General features: G+C 54.0%; 1 protein-coding gene across 3 annotated transcripts in view; it reads left to right on the top strand.

Annotated features, from left to right (window-relative positions):
* The first annotated feature begins 1,925 nt into the window (after positions 1 to 1,925).
* Positions 1,926 to 15,553, top strand: part of ZNF362 (zinc finger protein 362) — a 36,235-nt gene continuing 22,607 nt past the window's right edge. The window contains exons 1-2 of one of the 3 annotated variants that reach the window (XM_031464677.2): positions 1,926 to 2,020; positions 14,842 to 14,967. In XM_031464677.2, the coding sequence (XP_031320537.1) occupies positions 14,930 to 14,967 (38 nt within the window). In that variant the 5' untranslated portion in view covers positions 1,926 to 2,020; positions 14,842 to 14,929. Of the gene's footprint in view, positions 2,021 to 7,238; positions 9,885 to 14,081; positions 14,968 to 15,553 lie in introns of those variants that run through there. The other 2 variants (XM_064493790.1, XM_064493789.1) reach the window with 2 other exon arrangements.

Here is a 15,553-nt window from a genome sequence, read left to right as displayed (position 1 = left end):
TGCGTACTGTCAACATGATTCGTGGCTGCTGATGTTGGCTTTGATCACCTGGCTGAGGTCGTCGTCAGGTTTCTCTACTGTGAAATCATTCTTTTCCCCCTCGTTTTCAGACTTTCCTTTGGAAGAAGTCCCTGTATGCAGCCCACCTCCAAAGACTGGAGAGTTGTGTTCCACCTCCTTGACTGTCTACATAAATCATTACATAAATTTTTTCAAATTCTTCTGCACGAGAGCTTTGGCTTCTTTCCCATTTATTAATTTATCATTTCACGGAACTTCTCAACAATGGGTGGATACTTACCACCCCCATTTTCCCAGAAACTGGAAAACCCTTCCTTCTTCCCAACCCTGCTCACCCCAGACCTAAATTCTGAAGAAATTTTCCACCTCCCTGAGTGGATAAAAGTAGGTTCTTCTGTGTCTTCTACATGCCCCACCCTCATACACAACAAGTTCCCTCTACACATATGTATTGTGCTCTGTACTGGGCTAGGGGCTTGAACACAAATGGTCCACGTAGGCCCTGTCCTGTAGTTACTCACTGCCTTGACCTCCAGTGCTAGACTAGAAGCTCCATGAGGGCAGAGACTTTGTCCAACTTGCTCACAGCTGCATTTCGAGCCAACCAGCATGGCGTCTGATCGTAGGTCCTCAACCACTACTTACCGAATTGGGAAATGCTTTCTGGCGGAAGGCAAACCCTGGCAGGTGATTGTTTATGTGTGTTACCTTCGCTGGGGACTGGATGCTCCCTGAGGGCAGGGCCAGCCTTGATTCGTCTGACCCAGAGAGGCTAGTGGCAGTGAGGGTCATAGGAGGTCTGAGCCCAGTGAAAGGACCCAGGGACGGGTCGCCTCCCCAGGTAGCAGTTAAGTTTGGAAGCTGACACAGCCCGAGAGGCCGAATCCGGAGGACTTGGTGACTGATTGGCTGGGGAGGGTGAGGCGGGAGGAGGAGTCACACACAGATGGCTCTGAGGTCTGGCGCTGGGGACAGCCGGTGCCACCTCTGATAGACTCAACGAGGAGAGCCGCTGACAGTCTCCGGCGGCCCCACCCTTTGGGGGCTCGAGCCTAGGACCAGGGAGGGCCGGAGCTTCCTGAGGGAGGGGTGGCCTGGCCTGTACAAACTTCTGCCCCCCATCCCCTTTTCCTCATCTTAAAAAAAAACTCAACCTGGATTTTGAGCACGATCGTTGGTTATCAGGTGTGGGGGCCCATCCTGGGGGTCCCCTCCTGCCTGTCGCCTGCGAGGGAGACCCCCAGGGGAGGCCTGGCCCAGCGCGGGCTCGGCCCGGTCGGGGCCTCGGCCCGCCAGGCCCAGCTTCCCCAGCCCGCCGTGGCCGGGGAGGGGGCGGCGAGGCGGCGGCCCGGCCTGGGCGGGACAATGGCCGCGGCCGCCGGGGCCCCGGGAGCCCCCGCGCTGGGGAAGGGGCTGGCCTAGGGCCCGGGCGCCGGTGCCCTCCCCGCGCGGCTCGGGCGGGCGGAGGGGGGCGAGGAGTTCCTTTGTGGCTCTGCCTTCGGCGCGGCGCGGGCGGGGGGCGCAGCGCAACTTTGCGAGGCGGCGGCGGCAGCGGCGAGCGCGAGACGAGGCCCCGGGGCCCGAGCGGGGCCCCCAGCGCGCGGCCCGCCCCCGCCCCCCGCCCGGCCCCCTCCCCTCGTGCGCCGTCGCCCGCGCCCGGCGCTGCCCACTCGCGGGAGCCCCCGGGGCCGGACGGGCTGCGCAGCCGGAGAGGCGGGGGCCCGACGCGGCCCCCCCCGGAGCCGGGCGCCTGGCGCGGGGGCTCGCCGAGCGCACGGGGGGCCGCGCGGCGCTGCAGACCCAGCCTCCCGCCGCCGCCGCCGCCGCCGCCTCGGCGCTTGCAGAACCCAGAAGTGAACAGCAGGCGACCCGGAAGGTTTGCGCGCGGCTCCGCACCGAGCCGGAGCCGGAGCCCGGAGCCGGAGCCCCAGCCCGGCCCTGCTCGGGCCGCCGGGCGCGGGCTGCGGCCGCGTCCGGGAGCCGCCGCCAGCACAGCCAGGTCCGTGCGGGCCCGCGTCGCGGGGAGCGGGCCCGGCGGCGGCGGGCGCCCGCCCGCGGGAAAGTTGCGCCGAGTTGCGGGAGGGGGGCCGGCCGGGGCGCGGGCGCTGTCAGCGCGGGCCGGGGCGCTCCGAGGGCCCGGGGCCGCCTGCGCCTCGGGCCGGGCCCGGAGCAGTGGCGGCGGCGGCGGCTGCGCGCGGGGTAGGAAGTGTCTCTGGCGGCGTGTCTGGTCTGCTCTCCCGAGTGTGCGTGTGTGTGAGTGTGTGTGTGTGTGTGCGCGCGCGCGTGTGTGTATGTGTGTTTTCTTAAGCCGGGCTATTCAAACCTGCTGCAATTCTCCGGTAAACAATGATTCATGGGGCATAATGCAAATAAACGGATTGCAAACGGCGCGGTTCGCGCACTTTGCAGCCGGCCGGGTGGAGCGGCCAGTGCCGGATTTCTCCCTTTTTTTGCAGATCTGCAGAATATGGCGTCCCTGTCCTGTTTTAAAAATAAGCCAGGCTGCCATTTTTGTTTTTCTTTTGTCTGAAAATTTTAATAAAACTGTCTGAGAATGTGGGAGAGGCGGCTGGAAGCAGAGGGGGCACCCGAAGGGTTGGCTTTTTTCCTTTTCTTTGGCGAGAGCCGCGAGCCTTTCGGGGAGGTGAGACACAATGCAATTGCACTTTAAAGAAAAAAAAAAAGGAAGCCGCTGGGCGATTTCGGGGGGAGGGTTGGGAATTTAAAGTTAACTTCGAAAGTTTTTTTTTTAAGCTTTTTTTTTTTTTTTTTTTTTTGGAAGTCGGTGAAATGCCGCGAAAGGATCTCGGGGCGCATTTCTCCCCCCAGCCAGTCGCCTTTGCGGGGGTTTTTGGGAAAAAGTTAACTGCCGATTTCCTCAGAACTGCGGGTGGGGGTGGGGGGATGTGGAGGGTTGGGGATGGGGGTTTCGGGAACCAGGAAATGTCTTTTGGAAGAGGCCTATTAAATGGCATAGTAAGGAACTATATTCTCAGATTTAGAGGAGTTGGTTGTCAGTAGGGGCTCTGAGTGAGCCCGGGGTTTCCAGCTAAGACCCTTGGCATGAGAAAATAATCCTGCTCTCCCCTACTCTGCCCTCGAGCAGTGTGGAACCCTCAGCTGTGAGCTGTGTCTTGAGGGGTGGGTCTGTCTCCTTCATGGGTGGCCGGGGCCCCATTGTAGGCGGATATCCTGCCCTGGGTGCTGGGGTGGCTCCCTGAGCCCTCAGGCAAGTGTGCTTGGTAGTTGGAGAGCCCCTTCCCTGACTTGGTAGGCTTCCTGGCCCGGGTTGGTGGCATCTGGTGGTGAAGTATCTCTCTGGACAGGTCAGGGCTTGCTGGCTTTCAGACTATAGAAAGGTTCTGAAGGCCAGGCCCACAAGGTCTGGGGTGGCTGGCGCTGTCCAAGGCTCCTGGGCAGCTTGGGCCTGGTCTTTCCCTCTTCGGGAAAGTCTGTCCTTGGAGGACCCTTAGCCTGTCTAACCCCTGCCCCAGAGTCTTCTGGAGGGGAGACCCCTCTTGTCACTCTGGTCTGAGTCCTGGCTCCACAGGGCAGTGTGAACTCACTTTGGGCAGAGTCAGGCAGGGGTTGAAGCCTGGGGTTTGGGGGTTTAGGATTGCAGAACTTGGTATATGAGGGCCAGAGGGTACCAAGCCAAGCACTTTTCAGATCGGGAAACTGAAGTCCAGAGAAGGCAAGTGACTTACCCAAAGTCACACTGCCAGTTGGAAGGAGAGCTGAGACAGCTACTCAGATGTTCAGGTTTTCCCTTCTAAGCTCTCTGCACTCTTCTCTGTTGGGGGCCCTGACCCCTGCAGGAGTCATTTTGGACAGGACTGGACTGAAATGGGACAGCATGTCTCTTTTCATTCTCCCCCTCCCCCAATCATAATCCTGCCTGGGTGAATGGAACTTTACAGTTTGCACAGTGTAGTGCATGGTTGTTAGTTATCACATCAGGTTCTCCCAGAAACTCGGTTGGGTGAAATTGTCGAGGTGGGGGTACTTTACTTCATTTTAAAATTTAGGAAACTGAGGCTTGGAGAGGTTGAGCTGTGGCAGAGGAGGGCTTAAACTCCAGCTTCTGGATTCCTTGTCCACAGAGCCTCTTCCTGGTGGACTTTGGTGCTTGTGGACCGATTTCTTTCTCAACTTGTAGTTTTTGATCTTTCAAATCCTTCTGTTGACCCTATGTAAAAAAAAAATCTAGAAGCCCACCCCCTAAAGAATGTCAGAGTTAGAAAGGCCCTGAGAGGTCATCTGAGCTCAGAGAGAGGAAGCCACTGGCTTGAAGTCACCCAGTGATTTGGGTCCCAGGTAGGTCCAAAGAGCCCTGGTCTCCCATCTCTCATTCTCTGTGAGACACTACTTACTGCCAAACTCCACTGGGCCCAGAAGGCAGTGATTGTTGGTGGTGCTGGTGGTGATGGGGCTGTGGGCACTATAATGGCCAACACTTGGTGGACACATGGGTTTGTCCCAGGGGCTGAGGAATAGGCTATCTGTGGTCTTGGGGGATGGAGGCAAGATGGTCCCAGGTGGAGAGGAAGCCGATGTGTGGATGAGGTGTAAACTGGGTCTGAGCTAGCCTGGCCCCAGCCCTTCCCTGGGCAGACACTTACTTCCCTGCCTCTCCGTAAAGTGAGAGTCATTCATTCCTTCATCTCCATGCATTAGTTCATTCATTAGTTTGCTAGGTCATTCCTTTGTTCTTTCATTGTACATTCATTAGTTTACTGGTTAGTCATTTCAGTAGTTGTCCATCTGCCAGTCCATCCATCCATCAGCTCACCTAGCCCAGGTTGGACAGCCATGTGAGATACAAGTGCAGTCCTTCAGGGCCTCAAGGCCAACAGGGTACAGAAAGCACTAGCTAGGGCAGTATTCATGGATGCCTACATGACTCCTCAGGGAAGGTCCCTTGGAGAAACGGAGGCTTGAAAATACCACAGGAGTTCCACAGACTATCACGATGGTCAATCTGGGTCCTAGGACCGAGACCCATTTGTGAATTGAAATTTACAGTTTGTGAAGTGTGGTTGGTGTATGGCTTGTGTGACTTTGGGCATATTCTTCCCCTCTCTGAGCCTCAGGGGTTTTTTTGAGCCTCAATTTCTTGATCTTTAAAATGGGGTAATTTCTGTGATCTCTCATAACTGTTGGGAATGATCACAAGGTGTCTGCTAAGTCTCCCAGCCCTGGCCAGGCACATGGTGTTTTCAGAATGAGGCACATGATCTGGGGGCCCTGCAAACCTTGGGTTTAGCCTTGTCATTCCCCTGCTGAAACTCTTCTAGGCATTTTGAAGAAGAAAAATCTAAAGTCTTTTGTGAGCCTACAAGGCAACAAGGCCCTTTATGGTCTGGGCCTGCCCACCCTCTACCTCAGCTCCCCTGCCTGCCCCTCAGTCTCACCACTTCCAGCCACGCTGGCTTCTTTCAGCACCTTGAATTTACAAAGCCTGTTGGCAGGGCCTTTGCACATCCTCCTCCATCTGGGATGCTGGCACGGCTGGCACCTCCTTGTTTCACAGGTTTCCACTCTGTTGGGGCTTCCCTGGCCACCTGCTCTGTAATAGCTTCTCACTGTCACTTTCGGCCACATAGCCCTCTTTTATTTTCTTTTGCAGCTCTTATTGGTATCTGAAACTTTCTCGTTTATTTGTACTTCTTGCCTGTCTCGACAGCTGGCACGTGCTTAAACCCCATGCAGGCGAGTGGGCAGGTGGGTCCAGCCCAGGGTGGCTGTGGCTTTTGCAGAGGCCCAGAGATGCTGGGAGGTGGGGTGGGCCCGGGTGTGGCGGCTGCCTTGGCCGTGGGACAGCGCCTGGGAGATGAAGTGACACGGAGCTCTGCCCTTTCCTCCCCTGGGAGGCTCTGGGCTGTTGTCGGGAAATAATGAGATGATTAAATCATGGGATCTAAGAATCCTGGTCTCTTCCAATCTCAGAACCTCAGCATCTGAGAAGCTTTCCGCCTCAGAACCTTTGACACTTGGAGTCCGCACATGATCCGATCTGGGATTTGGACTCTCACAAAGGGGCTCTCACTGCCTTACTTATTGAGTTGCACACAGTACTTACTTTGTGCCAGGCCATGTTCCAAAAGGCTTTATAAATGTTGACATATTTAACCCTCATTGTTATTACCCCCATTTTATAGCCAAGGAAGTTGAGGCACAGAGAGGTTAGGTAATTTGCCTAAGTTCACAGAGCTCATCAGGTGCTTTGTGGGATGTGAACCCAGACTCTTTCTTAGAATCCCACAGCTGTTGAGGGGAAGCCCAACCTCACTCAACCCCTGCACAGCGGGAACCCCCTTCCCGCATGCTTGACAAAAGGGCCTCTGATCTCTGCTGGAGTGACAGGGAGCTCCCTCCTCACCAGGCCCCCTGGCCTCCCTTGGTCAGACATTTGTCATTGCTGGAGAGGTTTTCTTAACAAAATGTAAAGGGCTGCACCTCCCCTGTGAATTACACTTGAGAAGTGATGTTCATGTTACAGTTTCCCAGTGCATTTGACTTTGTGGTTTTGTGACTTCAGTAGCTTCTTCCTCCCCACTGGGTTGTGAGCATCTTGAGGGCAGGCAGCCTCGGGGCCCGGTGTTGAGTGTATGAATGAGTGAAGCTGTGAACAAAGCATCTGTGTCCCCAGCTCCTCCTATCTGTGCAGCACCATGCCGGGCACTTGTCCAGGGTATTGGACAGGCTTGCTGTACTTGTGGAAAAAGGATGGTTATCTCTCTGGGTAGCCCCATATACCCAGTTCTTGGAGAACCATTTGAGATCTAACGTCATGCACTAATTGGAGAGAGGGGGACCTCACAGTTTATCCAGCCAAACCTTAGTTTGTCTGTTGAGGAAACTGAAGTGGGAAAGGAGAGGAGTAGACCTTGTCTGAGGCTACCCACACCTTCTGATGCTTTGCCTGGTGGGCTTTCCTCTCCCCAGGTGCCAGCAGGCTGCCACAGCATGTACCTTGGGGTTTCAGGGCAGCAACAACCCTTGTTGGGAGGCTGCTCCCTCTGTTGCACCGGCTTCCTCGTCTCCACGATGTGGGTAGCATTCCTGGATACATGGGGCTGTGAGAGGGACCAGTGCCCCACCTGGCACGTGGGCGGGATTGAGAAGTGGGTGCAGTGGAAGTGGGTGGGGGGCTGTGGCTGTGGCTTCCTGCAGCTAGGGCTGGGGCCGGACTTTGGAGGCTGGGTAGGATTTGGGAAGGGGGTCGAGTGGTGTCTTGAGTGGATAATGTGCGTCCTGCCTTGTCCCTGCATCATCTGCGTGGCAGGATATCTCTGGGAGATGGTCCCTGCCATTTGGGTCCTTCCTTCTCTGAGCTTTGGGCAAAGGCTTCCTGTTTCTTAAGGGGACAGTCTCATCATTTCAGTTTCTGGGGTTCAGTGGGGAACACCTGACTGGGTGGACACACCCCCTGGACACACTCAAATACACACTCACATGTATTCACACTATCAGCCGATCTACTACCACCTTCAACCCTGCTCCCCCACCCCACTTTTGCCAATTTGAGGTGCTCCCCTACTGTTTCAGAAATGCCACTAGAGGTGCCCCAAACTGGACCTATAGAGCTGGGGGTTCAGGAGACAAGTCCTCTGGAGAGTGTATCCACACACATGGTACACACCCATCACCCTGCATGCACCTCCCAGGAGACAACACATAGCTGCCTGCCTGCCCTCCTCGCGTACTTCCACACTCATGTACATGTCACGTTTATCACCTGCACACAGGCATACTTGTGCACATGTGTGCTTTACACGTAGGTGCACCTTATACCCAGGAGGATGCAGCCTCACTTTCTGGCTTTGCACACGATCCCGCCCGCGCTCCCATGCACTCATGTGTGCCCATGCCCTGCCTCGACCTGCTTGCAGCCTGCCTGGACCTCCCGCCTTCATTCGGCAGTACTTGAGCATTGAATGTAGACCAGGCCCCATGCGCGATGCTGGGGACAGTGGTGAGGAGAACTGATGTGGTCCCTGCGCTGGTCCAGGAGACAGACATTAGACAAACACAAATGATAATATGATTAGAGACTTTGATAACTGCTGGGAAGGAACCACTTCACTATGATCAGGGCTTCCCTGTAGCTTTGTGCTTTTAGATTTACTATAAGAAGCACCCATAATGGTGTGTGTAGGAGGGAGGTGCTTCTGGGAGGAAGTGTTATCTGAACTGGCTTGAAGTTTTCCAGGTGAGGGCATTCCAGGCAGAGTGAACAACCGGGGCAAAGGCCTGGAGGTGAGAAATTGAGAAACATGGAGATGGCAGTAGCCCTGAGGCCTGGAGGAGGGTGTAAGAGACAAGGAGGTGGGTGGGGCCTGGTCTGCCGGGCCTTGCAGTAGGTCTTCCCTGGCCTCTACCCCAATCCACTCCCTTTGCTGCCCTGCCCTGCCCGGGGCCCACTCATCGGTTGGCCTCCACCTCCGGCCTGAGCCCTGTCTGTCGTGTTCCACAGGCTACCCAGCCCAGGGGTCCTGAGATACAGCATGAGAACAGGCTCTGATCACCTGGAGGTTCCTAGCCTGAGACCCCTAGGATCTGTCTAGGAAGCTCTGGGGAGCCAGGCCACAGCTAGGGTTCAGCAGCTGGCTCTCTTGCTCTGAGTTAATCCCAGATTTGTCTCCCCATCAGTCTGCCAAGCAGCCCCTGTGGGTCCTGAAAGGTTCCCAGAGCTGCTGCACTCCCAGCCCCTTAGACATTACTGGTTGGTCAGATTTACATGTGGGTCTTTGGAATATTGGGAGAGTCTCCCTGTGCCTTGGAGAAGCTAGTAACAAAACAACAGCCAGCACAGAATCCTTACCATGTAACAGGACCTGTTCTAAAGGCTTTATATGTATTGACTCCCTGAATCCTCACCACAATGCTGTGGAGATAGCATTAGCACCCCCAGTCTGGTAACAGTCTCTGGGGCTTCGACCTAGGTTGTCTTGTTCCAGAATCCATACTTTTAACCCTTCACTGGCCACATTGCCCCTCAGAAGGCCCAAGAACCCAGGCTGTGATTTAGTTGAATCTCTCTTTTATAGAGGAAGGAACAAAAGGCCCAGAGGGGAAATGGACTTGCCAAAGGTCACACAGCAAGCTGACGGCAGAGGGGCCCAGCCTCCTCAGCCCTCACCAGTTGCACGACCTTGGGCAGGTTACATCTTCTCCGAGCCTCTTCCCTGCCCCAAGCAAGGAAGAAATTGATGTAGAAGCCAGCAGGGTGGGACCTTTGTGGCGTGCAGGGAACTGCAATTGAGAAGGAACTCAGGGTGGGGGCTTCTGGGTGCCCTGGATGTGCACTTTGTCATCAGTCATTAAGTTGCTCATTTTTGTTCTAAGCATCTTTCTGCACATGGATTATATTGAAGTGTTCACAGCATCCACATCACAGGTCATTAAGGAGCCTGAGTGAGAAGTGCCTGGAATGGAAAAAGTGCTTAGTACCTTCTTTGTAGTGTCCTTTCACACTGGCAGAAGGCATTCCCTGTGGGGATGGGAGCTAGGGGTCCCAGGGGGAAATGGAAGTAGAGAGGGGTATGTGTTCAAAGCCTGCGGTATGTCCTCAGCCCTGAGAAGGCTGTCATGGCCCATTCTCTAAGGGAGGGCACTGAGGCTCCTGGAGATGGTCGCCACCCTGGGTGTCTCTAGGGGGCTGGTGGTGAGATAGAGGAGGGACAGGGGGGAGGGGGCAGCATCCTGGCTGCTGGCTGCCTCAGCAGCCCCATCGTGCTGTGATCAGCACCCCCACCGCAGTGAAAACAGCCCTCCCCAACCCCTCAGGGCTGCGGAAACCCAGCCTAATTGGATCCAGGACCCTCGGGAGCCTCATTCCGCACAGGAAGTTCCCAGGAGTGAGTTTCCAAGGCTGGCCTGGGTCTTGGAGGGTGGGGTGGGGCGCAGCAGCTGGGACTCCGGGCTCTGGGCTGCATGGATTGGGGGCACATGGAGGGCAGAGGGATCGTGGGAGGAAAACTTTGAGCACATGGGGATCCCCAGGCTCTGGGAAGTTGGGAAATCTCAGCTTCTCTCTCTTAGACCATCTCCCGCTTGTCCCTTCCAGGCCCTCCTCTGGCCCCGTTATGACATGTCCATTGAAAACCTTGACCATGGCCTTTCCCTGCTCAGGGACCCCCTGAGCATGGGCCCCCATGGCCTTTCATCCAAGTGTCTCAGCCTGGAACTTTGGCCCTTTATGAACTGCCCCAGCCACCTCTCCCTCCACCTGTGAATTCCTGCCCTGGGCCTACACCAGACCAAACATCAAGCTGTGTGCTTTCTTGCTTCAGGGCCTTTGCACGTGCAGTTCTCCCCACCTGGCCTGCCCTTCCCCAGCATCTATTTCTTGATGTCTCCCCTTCCCCCTGTCAGTAAGTCCCACCTTTGTGCAGTCTTTGTTCATCCCCCACTGGGATGAACTCATCTTCCAGGGAGCATCCCCACCCCTAACCCAGCCATACCTTGGCAGTAGCTTGTTGCCTCTCTCTGGAGCAGGGAGCGTTCGTGAAAAGGCTTTGCTGTCCTAGGAAGCTAGCAGCTATCCATGCCTTTGCACACAGGGCCCCTCTGCTTGGAATGCTCTTCCTCTACCCTCTTGCTCTTCTGGCAAACATTTCAGTCTTTGAGGCCCACATGGACAGACCCCCCCCCCTCCCTTGGGTTCCCTCAGTGAACACTATTGAGCAGCTCGGGTGAACTAGACACTTGAGCACCTACTATGTGGCCGGCACTAGGGTCTGGGGCTGTGGCGGTGGCCCTGTCCTCAAAGATCATGGCAGGAGGGAGTATTTAGAGGTGCAATACAGAGGTGGGGTAGGAAGAATGCAAGGGGTGACAGGTGTGTGTAACAGAAGAAGGTCAGAGAGTGACCTTCAGCTGAAATCTGAAGGAAGAGTGAGGTGAGATGTATGCCGAGTCTGGGTACAGTGTTGTAACAAAGAACCAGACCCCTGCCCTGATCTCAGGGAGCTCACAGCCACCTGGGGACTAGGTGGATAAGTAACTCGGCAGTTCTAGGGTGGTGGGAGCCCAGGAAGCTGTGGGAACTCGGGAGAGGCTGCAAATAGGGCCTAAGATGGGGATGGTGATGGTGATGGTGATCAGGAAGGTATCCTCATGGCAGTGACACCTGAGTTGATTTCTGTTGGTTGATGGGCACCTGTCAGGGTTCCAGCTGGGGGACTGCCCCCAAGTGGGTTGGCACAGCCTGTGCAAAGGCACGGTGGCATGAGAGAGCAACTTGTTTTGGGAACCTGCAGGTAGTTTAGTGAGGCTGGAGGGAGAGAAGCTGTGGGGGTGCACCTGTTGGGATGCATGTGGTCAGCAGGGCCTCCTTAGCAAAGGCCTCTGGGTCATGCTGGGGAGTTCGAACTGTACCCCAAAAGTTATGGGAACCCAGTAGGGATTTTAAGCAGGAAAGTGAGTGACCCAGGAAGGCTTTCTTTTGTTTGGCTTGGTCCTACCCCCTGAAGTCTCTGGATAAGAAGGGGAGTCCCTCTCTTCATGACACTCCTGGCTGTGGTCTGGGGTGGGGCTTGAAGCTCACTGTGGGACTCTGAGCAAGCCTCTGGCCCTCCCTGAGCGCCACTGTCCTTCTGGGTAAATCTGCAGGGCCTGAGGCCGGAGTCTGTGTGGGGCTGTGGGCGGGACCTGGGGTGTCTTGATTGGCCAAAGCTGGCTGAACCTTTAGTGTTTAAAAAAACTCCCTTAAAAAGTTACGTAGCCATGCTGCAGAAATGTCAGAGAATACAGAAATGAAATAAACCAAAACTCACCCCCATTTCTGTCCATCCCAAGCCTGGAACACACCACTGCTAGTATTTCGGTATTTCTTTCCCATCTTTTCTCTCAGCACCTGGATTTTTGTATGGATGTCATTGCCCTGTCTTTACAAATAGTTTTTAAAATCTTCCCTTTCCCCCAAGTAATGTTGTAGCATGAGTATTTTCTAAATCACTGCAGGGTGGTTTTAATCCTTCTTCCTAATGGATCTGGTGTCAGGGTGGAAAGCATGGGCTCCAGAGCCCGACTTTCTGGATTCAAATTGTACATGCACTGCTTGACTTCAGGCAGGTTACCTCATCTCTCTGTGCCTCAGTTCCTTGCAGGGTTGATATGAATGTTAAATGAGTCATTACGATGCCAGTAAACATCGGCTATTAATGACTGTAGACTGTGTCACTGTTCAACATGATTTACAGAGCCATCCCCCTATTGTTTAAAATTTTGGCTGTTCTAGGTTTTTGCTACTGTAAAAATCCACTGGAGCAAACAACTTTGTGTGTAAAACTTTGTCTCTATTTAGGGTATTTTCTAGGGACAGATGACCAAGAATAGGATCGCTAGGCCAAGAAGTCTGAACATTTTTATAGAGCTCATGACACATTACCAGATTGCTGTTGGAAATGATTGTTCCAATTTACACTCTCAGCAATAAAGCGTGGGAGTGCCAATTTCACAATAGCTTTACCAGCATTGGGCATTATCATTTTCTTATTGCTTTTTGCTATTTTAACCACGTGAAACTCATTTAATAATTTTCACTGTTAGGGAAGCAGAACCATTTGCTGTGTTTATTATCTGTTAACAACTTTTTTGGCCTGCTAATCTTTACAGCACACAGCCTCTTCTCAGGTCAATTAGGAAGATAGGGCTTAGGGAAGAGTGTAACACAGGGGACATACAGTACCAGAGTGGGTGGGGGGTACTCAAGAAGGGGAGGGGACTTTTCCTCTGTCCAAGCCACGATACTTTCAGTTCCCTCCACTTAGACCATTCATTCACCCAAACATTTATCAGGTACTGTTTGGAGCTTAGAAGGTAAATGACTCAGCTTTGATTCTGCCCTGACAGAAAGCATGTTCAGCAGCAGAGATGGGTGAGAAAACAGGCAGAATATGGAGTGACAAGTGTCTGATAATGGAAATGCAGGGCACCTAGGGAGTAGGCCAACACATCCTAGGGGGTGTAGGGGGAGCAGTCCTGGAAGGCTCCCAGGAGGAAGTGGCCTGTAAACTGGGGCCTGAGGAATAAGTGGTAGTTAACCAGTGAAATGGAGAGGTCAAGGAATTCAGCCAGGGAGAGGAGGCAGCCTGACTGGAGTGAGGAAGTGGGAAGGAATTGGAGTGCTGGGGGAATGGTCAGTCTGGCTGGGCAGAGTGGAAGGTGGGAACAACCAGTTAGGCCAAAGAGGTTGGCAAGGGTCAGACATGGAAGGCCTAAGGAATCCAGACCTCGTCTGAAGGGAAGGAGGGAGCCATGGAAGGTTCTCGGTGGGGGAATGTTGGGATCTGATTTGTATTTTAGAAATATCACAGTGACTACTCGGGGAGACCAGGACGGGGCACATGCGTAGAGGTGCAGAACTCTGGAAGGAGGCTTTTGCAATAGCTGAGGCCACAGCAGAAGGGGGCCCGGACCAGGGCAGGGAAGGTGGTGGAGATACTCCCTGTAGAACCCTAACCAGCTTCAAAGTGCCAATTGAATGTCACCTCTGCCAGATAGCCCTTAGTGACATCTGCCATGACCCTCCCAGGTCTGGGAGATGGGGTCTGTGCGAGGCATGGCATGCAGTGGTGAGTCGAGTGCCTGCCATCACTGACCCTGACTTCCCCTTGCTCCTCCCAACCTCCAGACCTTCCATCTGTTACCCCCACCCCCTTGGCTAGCAATAACTTCTTCCTCTCTCTCCTTTTTTTCAAGAATAAATTTATTGTTTTCATTATAAAAGCAACAACAACATTGCAGAGTATCTGGAAATCAGAGAAACAAAGACAAAAAACCAGATCAGCTCCAGCTGCCTCCCCCAGTACTCCCAGCCTCCCTCTGGGCGTGGTTCCCTGCAGCTTGCTTTTTCTGACGCAGGTTTTTATTTTTGCCTCCTTGTAATCATAGTATCGGACAGTTTTGGGTCCTGCTCTCTCCTACTTGCTTTGTTGGAAGCTCGTTCCCCTGTGGCCATGGGGTCTGGGCAAATCTCATTTTTTAATGTTTCTGGGCTGGTGGGGGAATGGGAGTGGGTGGGACAAACGTTGCTTCACTGCACCCTCCACCTTATAGTGGGCAAGGCTGATCACATTCCACCTTGGGCTGCCCATTCTCTTTGTTTGTCTAGGCCTGAACCTTCCCAGGTGGCAGGGCCCCTTCCTCAGTGTCCCTACCCCCTGTACCCCCATGTGGAGCTCACTAGGCTGGCCTCAGGAGGGTGGGAAAGGGTGATGGACAGACCTGGTTTCAAATCCAGACTCAGTTCTGTGACCTCAGACAAGTTACTTAACCTCTCTGGACCTCAGTTTCCTCATGTGTATAATGCGTCTATTGCAACAGTAAAATAATTTCTATAAAATGCCCTGATACCATTCCTGGCCTATTGTAAGTGTTCAGGAAAAGGTAGTCGATATTATTGTACTTTTTCATTCTCCAAAGAATTTCTGAGGCCACCTTGGACAAGACAGTGGAATGGCAGAGGTAATGAGCACCAACTCTGCCTGTGAAGAGCTCACAGTCTAGTGGGGAAGTTTCCCAGGGACACACAACTGCTCCAGGGTGTGATCAGCTCTGTGGGGTTGCACCAGATCTGGGTGGTGTCCTAACTCCTGTTATTTGCTAGCTGTGTGACTTTGGGCAAGTTGGTCGACCTCTCTGAGCTGCAGTTTCCTCTTCTGTATAACGCACATCTCACAGGGTCATTGGGAATATTCAGTGACATGATGCATATAACATACTCAGTACAGTGCCTGGCATATAGTAGGCGTTGAAATCAACAGTAGCTGCCATTTTATTATTATTATTGTTATTATTCCCATATACAAGGTGCTGTTGGGAACACAGAGGAAGTGACTGACTGGGGGTTCAGGGAAAGCTCCGTAGAAGAGGGAACACTTGAGCTGGGTCTTGAAGGATGAGTAGAAGTTCACCAAGTGGGAAAGGACACTCTAGGTAAGGAGCCTGTGATTCCAGGTTGAAATCTGTCAAGGGGTTTGTTCTTTGGGGGACCAAGGCATTGTGTTCATCCCAACTTCCCCAAGTGCCCCTTGCTGCCTCCCTCCTGGTCTGCCTGGGGGCTGTGTGTACTCACCCTCCTGTAACAGTATCCCCTGTCACTCTGTCCTGGTGGCTGTGGGGTCCTGTTTACGGGAGTTGCTGTGTCCCCATTTGTCCAAGTTTGGGACCACAGGTTTGTGTCCCATGTGTTGGAGTTTGGTGCTGTCTGTCTGCATGTTCCTGTGACTCTGTTTGTCTGTGCCACACCGTTGGGGGGCAACCTGCCAGCTTGCTTGTCCTCCAGCTCTAACCAAATAGCCAGGCCTTGGTCACTCTCCTCCCTGGCCCAGAGTAGGCCCTGCCTTTTACCTCCGTTCCATTCCCTGGGGGCCTTCAACCTGTATCCTCCCATTGCCTCCTCTCCTGACTTCTCCTCTCCCTCCTACACTTAGCAGTCAGAGGGGTCTTTTAAACCACAGATGCTGTCCCATCACCCACTGCTTCAAGTCCAGACCCCAGGCCTCGGATTCAGGACCCGCCT

The sequence above is a fragment of the Camelus dromedarius genome, chromosome 14, assembly GCF_036321535.1.
Source record: "Camelus dromedarius isolate mCamDro1 chromosome 14, mCamDro1.pat, whole genome shotgun sequence".
Taxonomy (NCBI): Eukaryota; Metazoa; Chordata; class Mammalia; order Artiodactyla; family Camelidae; genus Camelus; species Camelus dromedarius.
The sequence above is the reverse complement of the archived record's forward strand: the minus strand, read 5'-3'. Positions and strand labels throughout refer to the sequence as shown.